Source organism: Tetrahymena thermophila (genome assembly GCF_000189635.1).
Source record: "Tetrahymena thermophila SB210 genomic scaffold scf_8254548, whole genome shotgun sequence".
In the NCBI taxonomy this organism is placed as follows: domain Eukaryota; phylum Ciliophora; class Oligohymenophorea; order Hymenostomatida; family Tetrahymenidae; genus Tetrahymena; species Tetrahymena thermophila.
In genome coordinates, this window is record NW_002476319.1 from 470,959 (window position 1) to 488,986 (window position 18,028).

General features: G+C 22.5%; 7 protein-coding genes across 7 annotated transcripts; 3 read left to right on the forward strand and 4 right to left on the reverse strand. All coding sequences in view use genetic code 6, as the record gives it.

The window, feature by feature from the left end:
- Positions 1 to 1,016: 1,016 nt before the first annotated feature.
- Positions 1,017 to 2,527, reverse strand: TTHERM_00317210 (porphobilinogen deaminase; the record flags this gene model as incomplete). The annotated part of the gene is made up of 8 exons (XM_001021402.2): positions 1,017 to 1,144; positions 1,212 to 1,314; positions 1,370 to 1,605; positions 1,665 to 1,855; positions 1,908 to 2,000; positions 2,065 to 2,140; positions 2,201 to 2,282; positions 2,417 to 2,527. 8 exons carry the CDS (start codon positions 2,525 to 2,527, stop codon positions 1,017 to 1,019), a joined length of 1,020 nt encoding a protein of 339 aa, XP_001021402.2.
- A 582-nt stretch (positions 2,528 to 3,109) lies between these two features.
- Positions 3,110 to 5,491, forward strand: TTHERM_00317220 (zinc carboxypeptidase family protein; the record flags this gene model as incomplete). The annotated part of the gene is made up of 8 exons (XM_001021403.3): positions 3,110 to 3,265; positions 3,317 to 3,452; positions 3,516 to 3,684; positions 3,744 to 4,043; positions 4,099 to 4,230; positions 4,281 to 4,360; positions 4,415 to 4,550; positions 4,627 to 5,491. 8 exons carry the CDS (start codon positions 3,110 to 3,112, stop codon positions 5,489 to 5,491), a joined length of 1,974 nt encoding a protein of 657 aa, XP_001021403.2.
- Positions 5,492 to 6,207: 716 nt separating this feature from the next.
- TTHERM_00317230 (hypothetical protein) lies at positions 6,208 to 6,642 on the forward strand (the record flags this gene model as incomplete). Its single annotated transcript, XM_001021404.1, has 1 exon — positions 6,208 to 6,642. One exon carries the CDS (start codon positions 6,208 to 6,210, stop codon positions 6,640 to 6,642), a length of 435 nt encoding a protein of 144 aa, XP_001021404.1.
- A 933-nt stretch (positions 6,643 to 7,575) lies between these two features.
- On the reverse strand, positions 7,576 to 8,676 carry TTHERM_00317240 (hypothetical protein; the record flags this gene model as incomplete). The annotated part of the gene is made up of 1 exon (XM_001021405.3): positions 7,576 to 8,676. One exon carries the CDS (start codon positions 8,674 to 8,676, stop codon positions 7,576 to 7,578), a length of 1,101 nt encoding a protein of 366 aa, XP_001021405.2.
- Positions 8,677 to 9,061: 385 nt separating this feature from the next.
- Positions 9,062 to 9,631, reverse strand: TTHERM_000317249 (hypothetical protein; the record flags this gene model as incomplete). The annotated part of the gene is made up of 1 exon (XM_012798940.1): positions 9,062 to 9,631. One exon carries the CDS (start codon positions 9,629 to 9,631, stop codon positions 9,062 to 9,064), a length of 570 nt encoding a protein of 189 aa, XP_012654394.1.
- A 1,385-nt stretch (positions 9,632 to 11,016) lies between these two features.
- TTHERM_00317250 (WD domain, G-beta repeat protein) lies at positions 11,017 to 13,163 on the reverse strand. The gene has a single exon (XM_001021406.2). The coding sequence runs from the start codon at positions 12,935 to 12,937 to the stop codon at positions 11,123 to 11,125; it is 1,815 nt and encodes a 604-aa protein (XP_001021406.2). The 5' UTR covers positions 12,938 to 13,163; the 3' UTR covers positions 11,017 to 11,122.
- A 704-nt stretch (positions 13,164 to 13,867) lies between these two features.
- TTHERM_00317260 (hypothetical protein) lies at positions 13,868 to 17,367 on the forward strand (the record flags this gene model as incomplete). The annotated part of the gene is made up of 7 exons (XM_001021407.2): positions 13,868 to 14,341; positions 14,439 to 14,787; positions 14,961 to 15,154; positions 15,409 to 15,810; positions 15,869 to 15,907; positions 15,969 to 16,662; positions 16,721 to 17,367. The coding sequence occupies exons 1-7, from the start codon at positions 14,099 to 14,101 to the stop codon at positions 17,365 to 17,367; spliced, it is 2,568 nt and encodes an 855-aa protein (XP_001021407.2). The 5' UTR covers positions 13,868 to 14,098.
- Positions 17,368 to 18,028: the final 661 nt, after the last annotated feature.

The following is an 18,028-nucleotide window of genomic DNA, read 5'->3' on the forward strand; positions in this document are numbered from 1 at the left end:
AAAAGTATGAATTAAAGATATGAAAGAAATTAACTTTATTGAATTAAATTTATAAATTTAAGTTTAATTGTTTGTTTTATTGCTTTATTTTCCATATAAAATTGTATGACTCCTCAAAAATTTTTACTTCAAACTAATATGATTTGACATAAATAGTATAATTATGACTGTATGAAAATCTCTTAAAATTGATATAATAGCAGTTTAATATACTCTTGTATAAATAAAATTTGTTCGTTGACTACTTTAATTAAGACCAAGAAGTGTAAATAACTAATTTTTTATAATTTTAAAGTTCAGTTAAACATAATCTATATTTTACTATTCAAGTATTTATCATTCACTTTTAAAAAAGAAATTTTTTATTAATTTAAAATATTATTTTTATCTTTTTAAGGATAAACGTATCTAATAAAAATAAATATGTTTGAAGTGAGAAGCATAAATAATTTTTTATTAAGAATGAATGAAACAAACTAAAATATAATTGATGATTCTTTTAATTTATAGGTTCTCAAAAAAGTTATTCTAATTCATATATGAAATTTTGAATAATTAAAATTTTAAAAATGTTTAAATATTATTTTATTTATTGATAGCTATTGCTTTATTTTATAAGCAAATTCATCATAATTTGAAATGAAAACTTGGTCTTGTTTTAGAAAATAGTATTTAAATTATCTATTTTTTTTTAAAAGCAGTTTAATTTTGAAATAAATTTAACTAACTTAATATTTAATAAATTAAATACATTCATAGTTTATAAAAAATATTTTAATATTAATTTAAACAATTTATTATCCTTTTAAGATAATTATTTTTGAATCATTTTCGAATATTAAAAATAAGAGTGTTGAATTGGATAATATAATTATAAAAATAAATTAAATAATTTTAATAGAAATTTTCTTTCAATTTTAAAAATTAATTCATTTTGTGTCTTAAGTCTTACTTTTATTTGTACATTTTTAAAATATAAAATTTTTTAAATAAACTTTTTTATTTTTTGTTAATAATCACTCTTCATTTTCTTTTTTATCAATTTATGAACGTATTTTCTCTAATATTTCACCAGCTCCTGCTTATTTCATTTTTTCACTAAGCTTTAATCCCAAATCTTAATCAGAAATATGACCTTCTATGACTATGTTTTTAAAAAAAATATTTTTAAACTTAGATTCATTAAATTAAACTAATTTATCTCTCTCTACCTTCTCTAATAGTTTTATCTGCTTCAAGACTCCAAACTTAACCAGTTAATCTTAAAGTCTAGTCTATAATTTCACTGTGAACTGCAATAGGTAATTTGCAACCCTAAAATTTTTTATTTTTATATAAAAAATTGTCTTTTTAATTATACTAAAATTACTCCTTCAAGCTTATTTAAAAACTATCTCTCAGCATCAACTCTAATTCTAGGTTCTTTTTGATTTATATATGACAACAATGCTATGGCTTCTTTATCATCTGCTCTACACTAAACTCCAAGAGCTCCTTAACCAGGAGCATATAAGAAATCTTCTTATTTCAAAAACTGTCCTACTTTTTCTATCCATCCAAGTCTAAATACTCCTGCTTCAGCTAAAATAATTGCATCATATTATCCTTTATAATAAATAAATTAATATGATATAAAATGATTAAGCTACTTCTTTTATACATACCATTTTCTAATTTAGTTAAACGAGTGTTTAAATTTCCTCTAATATTTTCATACTTTAAGTGAGGGTATCTATTTTTTAAATTAGTAATTCTTCTAAGTGAGGAAGTACCTATTACGCTTCCTTCTGGCAAATCCTTCAATTCTTTTCCTTTATGCTTTTCATTAAAAATTACTACATCTCCTCTAGGCTTTCTTTATAGTTAAATAAAAAATGAAAATCAGTATAAATGGAAGGTAATTTTACAATGGTGGTACAGCTCCTATGAATAATCTCTCATCAATAATAGTAGGTAAGTCTTTTAAAGAGTGGACAGCGATATCTCCATTTTTATTTAATCTAAATATTTTTAATTGAAATAATAAATTCTAAAAAAACGCATTTTTATTATGTAAATTTTTACAATTCTACTTCAACAATTTTAGTGAAAACTCCTACTCCTCCCATAACGTACAGAGGATCTTTTAAGTTTTAATCTCCTTTATTAGTAAATTATTTATTAGTAATATTTATTTTAAATTTTAATGTGCAATTTTTACCAGGAGCATTAGAAATTGGAACAACTTCAAAATTTTCCTTAGTCAAACCTAATTCCTTTACACCTACTAGCAAGTCAATTACCTAATAAATTTATTTTGATTTTTTTTTAATTTTTGAATAAAATTATTTCAATATATGATTCCTTTAAGAATTGAAAAATAATTAATTTTATTTGTTTAATGGAGTTAAAAAACAATGTTTAATATCTTGCTTACTTCATAAGTTTATGATAGCGCAAGCTAAGAACTACGAGATGCAATTTTAAATTTTCTATTCTTTAAAGAATCAATCAACTATTGATCTAAACTTTAATCCTTTAAATCCATTTTTAACTGTTATATGCTTATATTTATAAATGACTTATAGTTATTTCTCCTAAAATAGCTATCTATTTTTTGTAAAATCGTATCTTTTAAATTAAATAGTTTTCTAATGAATTTTATAAACATATCACGGAATTTTGGATATGCAATTTTAATGCAGTTAATTAATTTCTTTACAATTTTTTACATCTGATAATGGCATTCCTTATAAATTCTAGAATAATTTTTAATGTCTTTAATATCAATACTAAATCATTTTTATTTGATTGATTGAAAAATAACACTTAAGCTTATTTGAACTTTATATATAACACTAAAAATAAATTTAAAATCATATCAATAAATAAATAAGATTTACAATTAAATAGTAATATTTATTTTTTAAAATAATACTTAAATTTACTATTACATACAAATATAGATAGATTTTTGAATCTTAATCTTAATTAAATTAGATTCAGTAATAGTAATTTACTATTTTATAATAAAAAGAGATGTTTATTGTTTCTAACAAGCAGTGTTTTTAGAAATTAATAAATCAAAAAATTTTAAATCTAAATATTACTAAAAAAAATACTAAAAAATATGATAAAGTTAGCAAGATTTTTGGTTATTTTGTGCATTTTTTCAGTTAGTTTTTCTTAGGAATAAAATTAATTCAAACTTGAAGAGTTCATTCGAGATCTAAAAACTCCAAACAACTGGGGAAAGGTGGAAGGATATTTAGATAATGGGCCTATGGTATAATTAAATTTAAAGTAATTATAATTTTGAAAATTTATTTTTTAATAGAACGGGTATTTTGATTATAACACAACTATGGAGATTTACTTCAAGGCTTCATAGGCTTTTCCTGAATTAGTAAAGTAACCAATTGAGATTGGAAAATCATTTTTAAATAATTCTATGTGGGCAATTGCATTAACTTGTAAACAAATAAATTGAGTATTATTAAATCGAAATAATTTTAAATTTATTTTATGTATTCTAGTAAAAACTGATGATTTAAATGAATAATAAAGCATATTGATTGATAGTCTCCATCATGGGAGAGAAATGTTGTCTTTATCAATGCAAATTTATACTTTTGCTAAATTGATTTCTGACTATTCATCAAGATATCAAGATACTTTAAATTTGTTAACAGCTTCTGTTGTATGGTAAGTTGTTAATAACTATATAACTAGAAAAGGCAAGATATATTTTTTTTATTATCAAGGTTCATACCTGCTGTTAATGTAGATGGTCTTATTAAAGTTAAGGATATAATAAATAGAGCAGAAAGAGATTCTGTCAGAAAAAATTTTAATAGAACTAGTGCTTGCCAATTTAACTTTGGAGGAGTTGATTTAAACAGAAATTATGATGAACATTTTGCACTTGATTCTAAAGGAAGTAGTTCTTATGAATGCTCAGAAGATTATAGAGGTCCTCATGCATTTTCTGAAAAAGAAACCTAAGCTATGAAAAAATTTGTAGAAGATAGACCAAATTTAAAGATAGCTTTTAATTTTCATAGGTATAAATTAAACTCTAAGATAAAATATTTTTTATTAGCTTATTAAAAAAAATAGCTATGGAAATATGTGGATTCGCCCTATAAATTACTTGGCTGACAGAGAAAACAAAGAATTGTAGAAAATGATTAGAGAATATCACATTTACTAAGAATTTGATGAGGAAGCAAAGTTCTCTGAAGATGCAAAGTAATGAATCGCCCTAAAAAATTAATATTTATTTAAATTATTTTTTTTAGGAAAGGAAATGCAATCATGGTTTTATAAGGAGATTATTTAGCAAATGGAGAAGCCACTGATTGGATGCTACTCAAAAAAAGTAATTACAAATTGATTAAATATGTAAATTGTTAAAATTTAAAAAATAAATTAGAAATTATTGCAATGAGCCCTGAAATAGGAGATGAATCAACCACTTTTTTCCCTCCATAATAAATTATATTAAAAAATTTATAAGACAATTATCCTCCTGTTAATTATATGATGCAAAAAATTCTCTTCTATCCAAAGTAATATTTACAAATATATTTTATTTAGGATATTGTGCATTCAAATGTTTAAATATTTGCATTTTTAAAAAAATAGACTTCAAGGTACTTAGTTTTTAAATTAGAGTCAAAGAAATAGATTTATAAGTAAGTATAATTTAAAGACAATAATTAAGAACTCAAAGCTAAAAGTGATAACATTTGAGATTTTTAATTCTGGTATTGGCGATATCTTGCAAGAACATTAAGAAAGTGCTTTTATTGAGTTGGGTTTTTAACGTGATTTTACAAAACAATAAATAAACAACAGTAGCTTTGTGAATATGACAAACTAAGATCAAAATGATACTTCATAATAAGCTGGTACCAAGTTCCATTATTTTCATGTTTAGAATGTCTTCTTTGTCGATTACAGTGAAGATTACAGATTCTAAAAAATACAAGAGTAAGGAATCGATGAATTTAACTAAAATCTTATAGATTTTTAAATGAATGAACCCTAGTTCTAAAAAACTGTCCCAACACAACCTTTGATTGATTTGAGATTTAAAAATAGATTTTCTACTTATCAAATTTCTTTTAATTACACTTTCTCTGGTCGTAGTTATAGAAAGTACTATATTGTGTTTTCTACTCCATTAAAAGCCTAAGATAGCATGGCTTTTAATATCAGAATTTTAGCAGGAATAGGAAGTGCTTAAAATCTAAAACTATTTAATATGCAACAGCCTCCTATTTTTATAGACTAAACTGGATTAGAAGCAGAAGCTGGGCAAGAAGACATAGATGATATCAATGAGTCAAGTGAATAAACTGATAGTATATATTACTACACATTGATTCTTTTACTAGCCTTAATTTTGATGTTTTTGATTCTAAGGTTAGTGAGAAGAAAAAGATAGAGTGATATGATAGAATTGGTAAATGAAATATCACAAAACAATAAGATAGAAATTAGTTGAAGTCAAGAAAATCGTTTTGTAATTTAAAATTAAAACACAATAAAAATTCAATAAAATGCTATTTAAATATCTTCATATCAAAATATCTGCTGAATCAATCAGTATCTGCATAAAAAGATAACCTTAATTTATGTATTTCTTTGTTTTTGTTTAATATGAAATATAATTGAAAAACTATTTTTGTCAATCGTTGTAAATACTTTTTGTGGATGTGTAAAAGAAATTATCTTGAGAATAAGAATAATTAAATTTGTATCTCAAAAACTCAATTTTTTTGATCAGAAATATTAAAATTATTTTAATTTTTTTAACTTTTGTTTGTTTTGGCTTTGAGACAATTTATGAAAAGAAAAATTGAGAGACACATTACTTTTTGATTTGAATTGAGTTAGTCTTCAAATAAAGAAACAATTTATTTGATGGTATTATATTTTATTAAATTTGAAAAAAGATATTTTTGAAGTGATTAATTATAGAGAATAGTTGTGGAAAGAGATTATCTATGTATGAATAGGAGGAAAGAGTGAGGGAAAAAATATTTAATATCAAAATTTTAATTTATTTAGTAATTATAAAAAATTATATATACATATAATTTGCATGCATGCATGTTATGTTTGCTGAGAAATCTTTGATAAAAAATATTATTTAAATAAATCAAATTTTAATAAAAAAAAATAAAAAAGAAATTAACTTAAGGTTTTAATATTAATAAAATGTCTCAACAAGAAGAATAGAAGTAATCTGACGTTGTTTAATAAAATTCTAGTAAAGATCAAAAATTCGACTTGTCCTTTGTCCACATTAGCACTGATCTTGATAACAAAAAAGTAACCTTAGAGCCTGTCCTTAGAACCGAGGCCTAAGATAAAAATGGATAGAAGAAGTGCAAATTATTTAAGATCAATTAAGGAAAATAGTTAATCTACAACTGTTTATCAGAAATCTTCAAGCACAATAAAGACAAGGACACTAGCATTTAATAGATTGATGTCACTTTTTCCTCTAAAACTACTGCTTCTTACATGTTAATATAAGCTTTAGCAGATTTATAATTTAATGAAGTTTTAACTATTAAGAGCACTACTGATTAAACAACTGGCACTTCTTATGGAGTTGATGTTACTGTTACTTTCACACCTAAGATTTGAGAACGATTAATATGTTATCTTAACCAATCCCTATATCCCCTTATTAATTAGTTATTGAAAATTTAAAAGAATTCAATATTTCTTTGTATAGTTTTTTATATTTATTAGTTTCTATCTTTGATTGATCATTCAAGCAAGTCCACATGCATGCATGGGCTGCATAAAAATCTCTTATAATAAATGAAGGACTAATAGATTATGTTAAATTTCATGTATTACGCAAATATATCTTTCTTTGTAAAAATTATTTTCATACGCCTTACAAGCAAGTATTTTCTTCCCTTTTTAAAATCAATTCTTTATGCGAATTATTTTTAAAAATTATTCTTGCACGAATGAGTTATTCAGAAATTGTTTAAATTTTCTTTCTTAACAATATATCTTCAATTAAACGAGACAAATCGTCTTATATAATCGATGAAATGTTATTTATTCAATATCTTTTTTAATAAATTTAATAGACTTGCTAGAGATATGCGTATTTTTTCCAAAACTATTTTCAAAGTGTGTTTTTTTTAAAAGTATTTTAAAAAATTAAATACAATATAAAATTAAAATTTTTTTTTTGTTTTAACAAAATAATAGAAAGATAGATATTGTATTTTTTAGACAAAAATAAATTTCAAAAAAGCTATTATTAATAATCTTGAATATCTAAAATTCATCCTAATTTATTTTATTCTTTCAATAAAATAAAAGTAAAAATGTTTTTACAAAAATAAATTGATTTAAAACATGATAAAATTTAAAATTATAATTTACAAATTAAATTAATTTAATTAATTTTCAAATTGTTTTAAATTCTAATATATATTTCTGTTTACTGCTATTTTAGTTTTCTCTCATGAATATATTTATTTATTCTCTTTTTACAAAAAGTATTTCTAAAATTAATTTTCATGAAATTTTAAACTTGAAAAAGTATTCTGATTTTCAACTATTTAAGCTTCCTCTTACTGTCGAAGTACTTCTTTTTTTGATGAGGAAATTATTATAAACTTTATTTTGAGGACTACTTGATGTTTTAGCTTTATTTTGCTTATCAATTTCAAAGTTTCTGGAGTTTCTAAATGAAACTGTGTAAGAAGAATTTATATTTTCTATATCATATTATTAAGACTATTGTAATTTTTAATTGTATTATTTTTATAAAGCAAATCCTATTGATTGCTTTGCTAAACTATAGGAGCTATTTGGGCTATAATTTTATTAAGTTTTTGGTCTGTATACTTTTTCTGCTGTGTAATGATACTATTATTCGGCTTCGAAACTTCTATCACAATTAGTTTTTAGCTTTTGAATTAAATTATTTTTCATATTTTAAACCTCTTCAGTGTACTTAGATATTTAGTTGTTTGATAAATTATCGCTGTATCTTGAAATTTAGGTGTAACCCCTGTCTTTAGAATAACATTCTGTTTCGGTGATTCTTGGAGAAGAGCGAGGAGACTAAGTGACTAATCTGTTTACTTAAACAAATTCTTTAACTTTTATTGTTGGGTCATACAAATTTATTTAATTATCAAAAATATTCTTATTTTGGTCTGTAAAATCATTTGTGAAATCCGCTGTTGGTATAGCTTTTGTAAGACAATTCCAATCTTTATATCTGGAAGAGAACCCTCCACCTGCTCCAAGTGAAGAAGATCTTATCGTTGATCCTAACTGAGAAAGATTTAATTTAAACGATCTCGAAGCATTACCTGTATTTGGTCTTGTTGTTTACTATTCAAGCTAACTATCTGCTATATAAGAAGATAGCGTGCTCTAAATTTTTTTATATCTTTGTGAATGATTTGTTGCAGGCAAAGGTGTTGAATTTGCTTGCATTTATTAAAATGTCTAGCTATTTTATGCATTTATTACATTCCAATTGCAGCTCTTTTACAAATTATTAATAATTTAATCATTTTTTAATTGAATTTTCTTTCTGTTTGTTCCATAAGAAACACTTTAAGCTCTATTTTTGTTTATTTCTTCAACCCATTTGAAAGTACTTAGTTGAGCATCTTAAAAATTAACTCTTTTTTACATTTCATAAATTTTTTCTTAAGTAATGTCATCTTTTTTCTTTATTTACTCAGGCTTTTTTAAAATAATAAATAATAATAAATTATAAAATAATTGAAAAATATTTTAAGGTCTTTACTTCTGTTGGTAAGAACTTTCTTTCATCAAATTCTTCTTTTGACTTTTTAAATGATGAAAAATAATTGGGATGCTCAGGTCTCTTATTCAACTTCAAAAAAATAATTTTAATTAATACTATTACCAAATAAATAACAAAAATTACCTTAAATTTATATTTTTTTTCATTTACTTGAGCTTGAGCTAACTTATTAAGCTTTACTCTTTCATTTTCTTTTTCTTTTTAAAAGTTTATTTTGTTTTGAAGAATTTTATCTTAAACTAAAAGGATTCACTCTTTAGTTTCTTCATCTTTTAAATCTTTCTACTAAATATTTTGTAGATAGCGATCTTTAGCTTTTAGTTTGATATTTTAAATTTCATGAGGTTAATCTTGGTTTAACCTTTAAATCGATTGATCATTATTTTTTATATATTTTATGCTCATAGCATCATCATATTCTCCTTCTAAAGTTAGCAACTCTTTTATACCATCTTATTCATTAAGGTATCTGATAGAAGATTATTCAGTAAGCTAATTATCAAATTTAAATCCATTTATAGCAAGATCACCAAATTGGATATCCTCGTTTTTAATTTACTTATAAGAGCGATATATACAATCAGACTAAGAGGCGTCATCTTCAAGTCTTTTACTAATTCTTGAATTCTTTGTAGGTGATTCTGACAGCTTCTGCTAAATATCATGTATACTTTTTTTGTGAATCAATTAATTTTGTTAAAATCCCTCAGCCTTGTTCTGGCTCTATTTTGATGTGTTACTTATTTAACTTATCCTTCCATTCTCTAAATATCCTTTTGTTTGTTGATTTTTTTATTGTAAAACTTACTATTAGCTCATGCTTAAAAGAATAATTATTATAATCGCCAAATAGCTATATGTTTCCCTCTTAAAAAAATATGTTATTCTATAAAATCGTTAAGTTAAATTTCTTATATAAAATTTTATATTAGCTTTTGTTATGTAAGCAACTTTAAAAATAAATGGTATATGTTATGTAAATCAAGACCTATCTTGAAAATCTAAAGTCTAATTTATTTGTAAATTTTTTATTTGATTATAAAGTAAAAAGCAATTAATAATTACTAAATTAATTAGCAATACAAATTTTTTATATTTATTGTTAAATATTAATCAATTTATTACAAAAACAACCATTAATTTCATAGCTATTTTTTTCAACCATTAATTATTTTTTTTATTCACAATGGTAAATAAGTATTTTCATAAGATGTAATTCACTTTTGTATTTTTACATAATTTCTAGCTTATCAACTAACCAAATACTTGTTAAATTTATCTATAAATTATATTTTATCAAAAAACTAAAATACTTCCATACATTTTTAATTTATAAATGTAAATTATATTATCTTATCTTACATAAATAATTATTAATTTAAAAAATTTATTTTTATTATATTTTTGAAGATAAACTTACAAATATTTGAAGATAAATTTATTAATTATTTTAACTATATTTATTAAAAATTAAAAGTTTTATTTTCAGATTGATAATGATAAATATTAATAGAAACTTTCATTCACTAATCATTTCTAAATTAAGTATTTTTTATATTTTCCAAAAAAAAAATATAAAAACGAAATTAATTTTCTGTGAAATTATTCTTACAGCTAAGTAATATAATAGTATTTACAAGAATAATTTTATTTATAAATATCAATAATTCAATTATACTACTATAATAAAATTAATTAAGTTATCACTAATGTATTCTAAATTATTTTATTCTTTTTATCATGAAAAAATTTGTTAAATCTATTTCAAGACTTATTTTAAATATTACTATATATTATTTTATCTTTTAAATTATATTTAAATGATTTATTCAAAATATTTATAAATCAATAATCCAATTAGATTTATAAAATATTTAAAATTAATTAACCTTTATCAATTATTTCTAAATTAAATGAATTTTATTGATTAATTTTATTTTTTTATTATTAAAAATTAGATCAAATCTATTTAGGACTGATTGGAAAATATATTTATTTTATCTTTCATATAAAATAATAATAATAATTTAATGTTTTATTCAATTTTACATCAATAATTTAACTAAAATTTTAAAAATAATAAGTATTAACTAAGTAAGTTAGTTAGTGATTGATTAACCTTAATTACTTATTAATTAAAATAAAGTATTTTTACCAATAAAAATTCGAAGAAACATCAATTTATTATTTTAGCAAAAAAAAAAATAATATTTAGATAAATTATATCATTATTAAATATATTAACCAATAATTAGTCAGTAGAAGAGCTTTATCATTGTTCATATTCATTCAATATTATGATAATAATTTTCATGTTTTGAGATTTATTACATTTATATTGCAGTCATTTGAGCAAGTAAATATTTTATTTTTTTTCCATATAACACCCTCTATTCCACCTAAATGAACTCTTTCAGCAAAAATAAACTTGTTCTAAACTAAATCTATGATAAATAGATAACCATTTTAAGAACCAACAGCAACTCTAGTTCCATTTTCTTCTAATGATATGTAAGTTAAAGTATGCCAATCTTTTATGAAAGAAGTAGAGAAAATACTTACTATTTCAAAATTTCTTTAAGGATCATATATCACTATTGTTTAATCATCAGAGCAAGATGCAAAAATTTCTTTTAGATCACCACTCATTTTTTTCCAATCAATAGATGTTACAGCTAGTTTATGGGCATTTAAAGTTTATTTTAAGTTTATATGATCATTGGAAATTTTATAAATTTTAACGGTGGTATCTTCACTTGAGGTTGCTATTAAATTAATTCCATTTAAACCCCAAACAGAGCTCCAAATTTCTGCATATTTGTCTAGTGTTCCAAATTAACTAGATGATGCTTATGGTAAATGAGCTTATTTTTAATGTTTTACTGAAAACATGCCATTACATTGATTTTCTTCAAAAATAATTACTTAACCTAAAGAGTTTGTTGCTAGCAAAAAAGTCTTATCTTTTATTGTTCTAAATTTTAATGAAGTGATAGAACAATTAGATTAAATTTATAAAATATTGCTGAAATCTTATCCATTACTAAATTGTTTTATTATAATAGAGCCATCTAAAGTACCAATTACTATTCCTTCTCCACTAGGAAGCCAATCTAGACAACGTATTCCAGATTACAATTAAATTTATCTTATAGGATGATTTTCATTATCAGATGTTTCTTCTGATTTACAACGGAAAATCTAAACTTATCCAAGAAAATCACCTACAGCAAATAAATCGCCATTTTAATTCACCGAAATGCAAGTAGCACTTAAGCCAATGCCTGAATATTTATTTTTTTGAGAAATGTTATAGTAATTCTAAAAAATAAATTCATTATCAAAATATGAGAATATATAGTTATTTATAACTTTAAGAAAGTTCGAGTTTGGCCTTAATGCATCTGATAAAATAGTTTGTAAATGAATACGAGTATCATTTATGCTTTGAAATATATCAATTTTATCTGGTAAAGGGTTTTCTATTAATGATGAACAATTTATTTTGAGAATTTAATTACTTTAAGGACACAAATATATCTCATTTTAATCTGTTATTTAAATACTTTAAAATGGTTCAGATATAATTTTAAATTTAGAAATAATTGTTAGATCTTCTAAACAATACACTACTATATAGTTGTTTTATGTTAAAATAATTCCTAAATTTTAATTATTTTAAATGTAAATAATTTTATTTTCTAACTCTATTTTTTACTGCTTTAAAATAGCTTTGTCTATCAAGCTAAATAGATTCATTTAATATTGGTATTTTTACTTTTTTTCTTAAACATGATTTTAACATTTGCTGATAATTATTAGCTAATCATTTTGGTTTATCAAAATATGTTTAACTTATTCATGTAAAGTTACTTAATATTATTTTTCAATATTCACATTTTGATTAATTTAAAAAATTTCAATAAAATTTATTTCATTGCATTTAATAGCTACTGCTATATATTTTTCACTTGAGCAAGCGTGTAAAACTGTGCCTTTTTTAATTTAAAAACTCAGAATTTATTTAAGCGAGGTCTTTTAAAAAATGCTGATTTATCCACTAATAGTCACTGAAATAACATATTGATTTGTTTAAAGTAATACATAAATAGGATCACTAGACATTTTGATTAGTTTTTTTCTTTTAGATGAGATAAGATCCCATAATCCAATATTAGATCCTATAGGAATAAGAGCTTAGTAATCTTAAAGAAATAGTATACTGCTATTTGATATATTCCCCAATCCAAAGGAATCTATTGATATTTACTTCAAAAACTTTTAATTAACCTCTAAAATTTGTTTATCATCACAACTGATTGGAATAGATTATTTTATATAATAATTATTATTAGCATACTCAGAAAAACTTTTATTTAGGTATTAATTTAAGCAGCTTTTAATATGAGATTTGCGTATTAAAGGAGGTGACTAATTTTTCCCAAATTTAAATTTTTTAAATTAGATTTATTATTTATTTTATATTAATTAAGACGAAGGGAATTTATTTTAGAATACTAAATAAAATAGAGTGTTATTTTACCTTAATCTAAAAAGCAAGTATTAATTTAATAAAAACATGACGAGAAAGCAGAGTTAGAGATGGGAGAGAAGAAATAAATAATTTGATAAATATATTTGTTAATATTTGCTGCTTATTTTTCTTTTTTGTTAACTCAATTTTAAATTTATATTTTTTTAATTTTTTTTAAACTTTCCAATAATTAGTAAAAATATTATTTGGTTAAGATACGCTAATTTTTGCCTTCATCTAAATTTTTTGAAAATTAAAATCAAAAAATGAGATTTTGTTTGTGTTGGGTAAAAACACACTTTTAAAAAGAAATAAAAAATAATTAAAGGTAGAGGATTTATTTATTTTTTTAGATTGTGTTTGGAAAAAATCAGATAGCAGGCAGCTTGATAATTAATTTCCGCAATTATTCAAAATTTGTTATTAACAATATAATCGAAAATTGATAGAATAAGCTGTTTTGATATGAATTATATCTTTCTTTTTTTTTTTTTTTGATTCCCATAAATTAACAATCTCTAAAGAGCAAATAGAAAATTAAAACAAATCAAAAAGAATAAAATTTCAGAAGGAATTCTAACACTCAACATTAATATAATTATTAAATATCTCAAAGTAGCGCCTACTTCTCTTTTTTAGTATTAGAATCAGTCAAAATAAAATATAGCCAATTCTTATACTCGAACGAAAGTGTCCATTAGCAGCAATTAGCAAAATAAAATATTTTCAAAGATTTAGGTTTTCAAATATAAATGAAAAAAAGCACTCTTTCTTAGTCACCAAATTTAATTCATAAAGAAAACGAATAAACCAATAAGCCGTAGTTGTCAAACACAATTATTAGAGATTCATTTGGATAAGATTTAGCTTAGCGCATTAAAAAAGCAAAGGACGAAATATTTGTTCAAAGCCATTAACGCAAGGGGAAGGCTTAAGAAAAAAAGAATTCTTAAAATAATTTTTCTCAACAACAAGAAAACTCATATAAAACAAAGGTACTTATTTAAGCTAATTAATTTTCACAACTCAATTATTTAATACTGCACTCATCTCATAATTTTTATCTTAAATAAAATATTTTTATAAATTCAGAATGCGGAATCAAGCAAGAAAAAAGGAGGAAAAAACTCTAATGTAAATGGAGTTCCTCCTCAAATCGAAAGCGAATAAGAATTAATGTAAGACGAGTTAAATCCTGAATAAAAAGAGAGTATTTAATATCAAAAAAATAATATGCATTAAGAGAACGAAGAGCACTCTGATTTTAACTCGAACTAAATTGAATGTAGTGGATCAGACAGAAACTAAGATGAAGATGATGACCATTTTATGAGAGGTTTCATGCCATAAAAAAATCAAGAATTTGGTCAGTAGTTCACAATTTTGGGAGGAGCTATAGATACTCAAAAGTTCATTAATCTAATATTTAACAAGAACGAAGGTAAAAATTAATTAATTAATTATTCTTATAATCTAGCTAGATTAGAACTTAGAAACATAATTAAATAAATCAATACGTACATACATACATAAAAACAGACAGACAAACATAGATGCAAAATCATACTAAATTTCATGTTTTAATTAATTATAATAAACAAAAATTTTATATAGGAAATCAAGATACAGATGAACAGTAATAGCAAAAAAAGTAAAATGGCAAAAGGAGAAAATCAAAAAAGGAAAATGCTTCTGAGATTAAATCTAATGAAAATCTGAATTCATCTTAGAAGATTAGTAAATTTAATGCAGATGGAAATACTCAAACAGCTGAGGTGAAGCCTAAAAGAGAGTACAAAAAGAGAAGTGTAAGTAGTATTAAATAATATTTTTTCCAAAGGCATATAACTTATTTTTTACTGAAATATTTATTATGTATAGTTAATCAATAGATAGATTTATTGATATATTAATCAATTAATTAATTAATCAATCAGTCAATCAATCAATCACCAGTGTTTCTCTTTTGATAATTTAAAATATAGAGATACAATCTATTTTCAATTGAAATAATAAAAAACATAAACTGTGATAATTTATTTATTTAGATATTTTTATTAAGAAAAAAGTTGATACTTCAGATTAGGATGCAATGAAGAATCAAAATGTTAAGTCTTAAGGAGACGATTTAAAAATGGGAGATAATTAATTAAACACATAAAGCCTTTAAACTTCTATTGTATAAAATGCACCTTCATCTAATTCTAATGGCACTACTCCTAAAAATCATATTAGTAAAAATATTATAATACAAAACTACAAAAGTAGTAATCTGCAATTCACCTAGCATGAAGGCAATTAGAGTGTGACCAATGAGAATTAAAATAACTCAAATAATATGAATTAACATACTGTATCTAATTGCGCTACCGCTGGTGGTTCAAGTTCTACAAAAAAAGGTTTTAGACAATATACAAAAGAAACAAAATCCATATCTAATTACAACGAAGGCAATAGTCTTATCGTAAGCTAACTTAAAGGCGAAATAAAATTATTTAATTTATATTTTATTAATAAAATAGGATTAAGAAGGACTAATTAACCTTTTCCTTTAAGTTTAAGTAAATTTATTATTTTATAAGAATTTTTAGCTTATAATTACAATTTTTTTAAATAATTCAGTAAGGTTTTTAAAGTGATGAAAATTAGAATTAGTAGTCAAATGAAATCAATCAAAATTTAGGACTTTTATAATCATCTACAAATCATGAAAATCCAATTACTTCCACTCCAAATAATACTAAATCAACTAAAAGAAAGCAAAAAGATACCTCAAAATCAAAGAATAATTAAAATGAAGGAGCATTAAATGATTAAAATGAGCCAAAACAAAAATAAAAAGACTTGACAACACCTGCAAAAGGTAACAATTTTCTGTATCAAGAACCTTAGTCTATTAATGGTAGAATAAATATGGAGATAGAAAATTTAGGTAGCGAAATATTTGTCAATTATTAAAATGAAAATTAAGCACTTTAGGGCACAGCTACCACAGCAACTTCATCATCTTCTAAAAAATAAAAAATACATAATAATAATGATCTAAAAGAAAAATCTGAAGAAAAACCTCGAAAAAAATTGAAAGTTAGCCAAGAAGATTTAGGAGATTCAAGCCTTCAATAAACACCTTAGTAGATTATATCAAGTTCTGCTAAAAAAACCAGAAAAGAAAAAAAATAAAAAGAATAATAAACTCCAGAATCTTAAACATTTAAAAATTCTCAAATACTTCAAGTCACTAAAACAGACAAATCTTTATTAGTGCAGCTTGCACAAACATCTGTAGACACCGAATAAAATGAAATAGAAAAATAAAGTAACTTAAATATTTACATTAGATATAAAGTAATTTTTTATTAAAATATTAATAATAGTTGAAGAATTCAGTTTTACGAAGGAGGTAAAGAAGAAATTAAACCCAGAAGATAAAAAGGCAGAAGAAGAACAACTTAAAAATTCAAAAGTTTTTAATATCCTTTGGGAAAAATAATAAATTTATAAAAGAAAATTAGAATTATATCAGTTGTCAAGCTTTGAAAGATACTAACAACATAAAATATTAGGACAAAAGAATATCAATAAATCTGAATAATTCTACATTCATGGTTAATAAGTTAAAGATTAAGATGATTCTGAAATAAAATATCAAATCAAAATTCAAACTGATTCTTCTGAAAATCATCAATAAAATAGTATATAAATTGAAAAATCTGATGATAATCAATAAAAGCAGCTGAATAGCGAGAAAAAACAAACTGAAAATAGTAACTCTGATTAAAATTTAGAAGTGGAAAACACTAATAGCTCTCAATAATAAATTAAATCAAACACTCTAATTGAAGAAAAGTAAAGTGAACCACTAACCAAGATAGAAAGCGAAAATTCTGAATCTAAAAAGCCTTAATAAAAAAATGAGAAAGATGACTAAGATAATCGTGACTACACACAAAAATTTTCAGACCTTAAAAATAAATTTGTCATGCTGAAATAGTATTTTAAACCTTCTATAATCACAGCTTGAAAACTCTGAAGAAAATAAATATTGTTTTCAAATGAAATCCATATCAGAACTAAATTTAAGTTGATAACTTTTCTAAGTTTTTTAGCCTATGGAAAGTTGAATAAAAATAGAAGAAAAAAAGTAAAAAAGTCAGTATATAAATAGATAGATAGATACATACATACACTTAGTTGAATTTCTTTTAATCCCACAAATTTTCTTTAATCAATAAACAAAAAAATAAAATAAATCAATAAATCAAAATAATTAAAATTAACTACTAAAAAATAAATAAATTATTGCCATAATAAATAAATAAATATCTTGTTTTAATAATATTAAATCTTAATTTGTCTTTGTAATTTATACTTCTCTATTTATATTATTAATAAACAAATTATTTTTGTTCATAAATCATATTACACAAATATACAAAGATGCAGTCAGTTAAATAAATTAAACTAAGATTAATTCATAATTAAATTAAGAATATCAGAAATAAATAAATAATAATTTATTAGTTAGTACATTAAATTTAACTTAATCATTACTTTTTTAAAATTTTATTTTACTTTAAAATAACAAAAATTTAAAAAGTGATAAAAAAATTAAAATATTTATAAAAATGACAAATCATATCTGAATTTAATAATAACAAATTATGAAATCTATGAAAATTTAT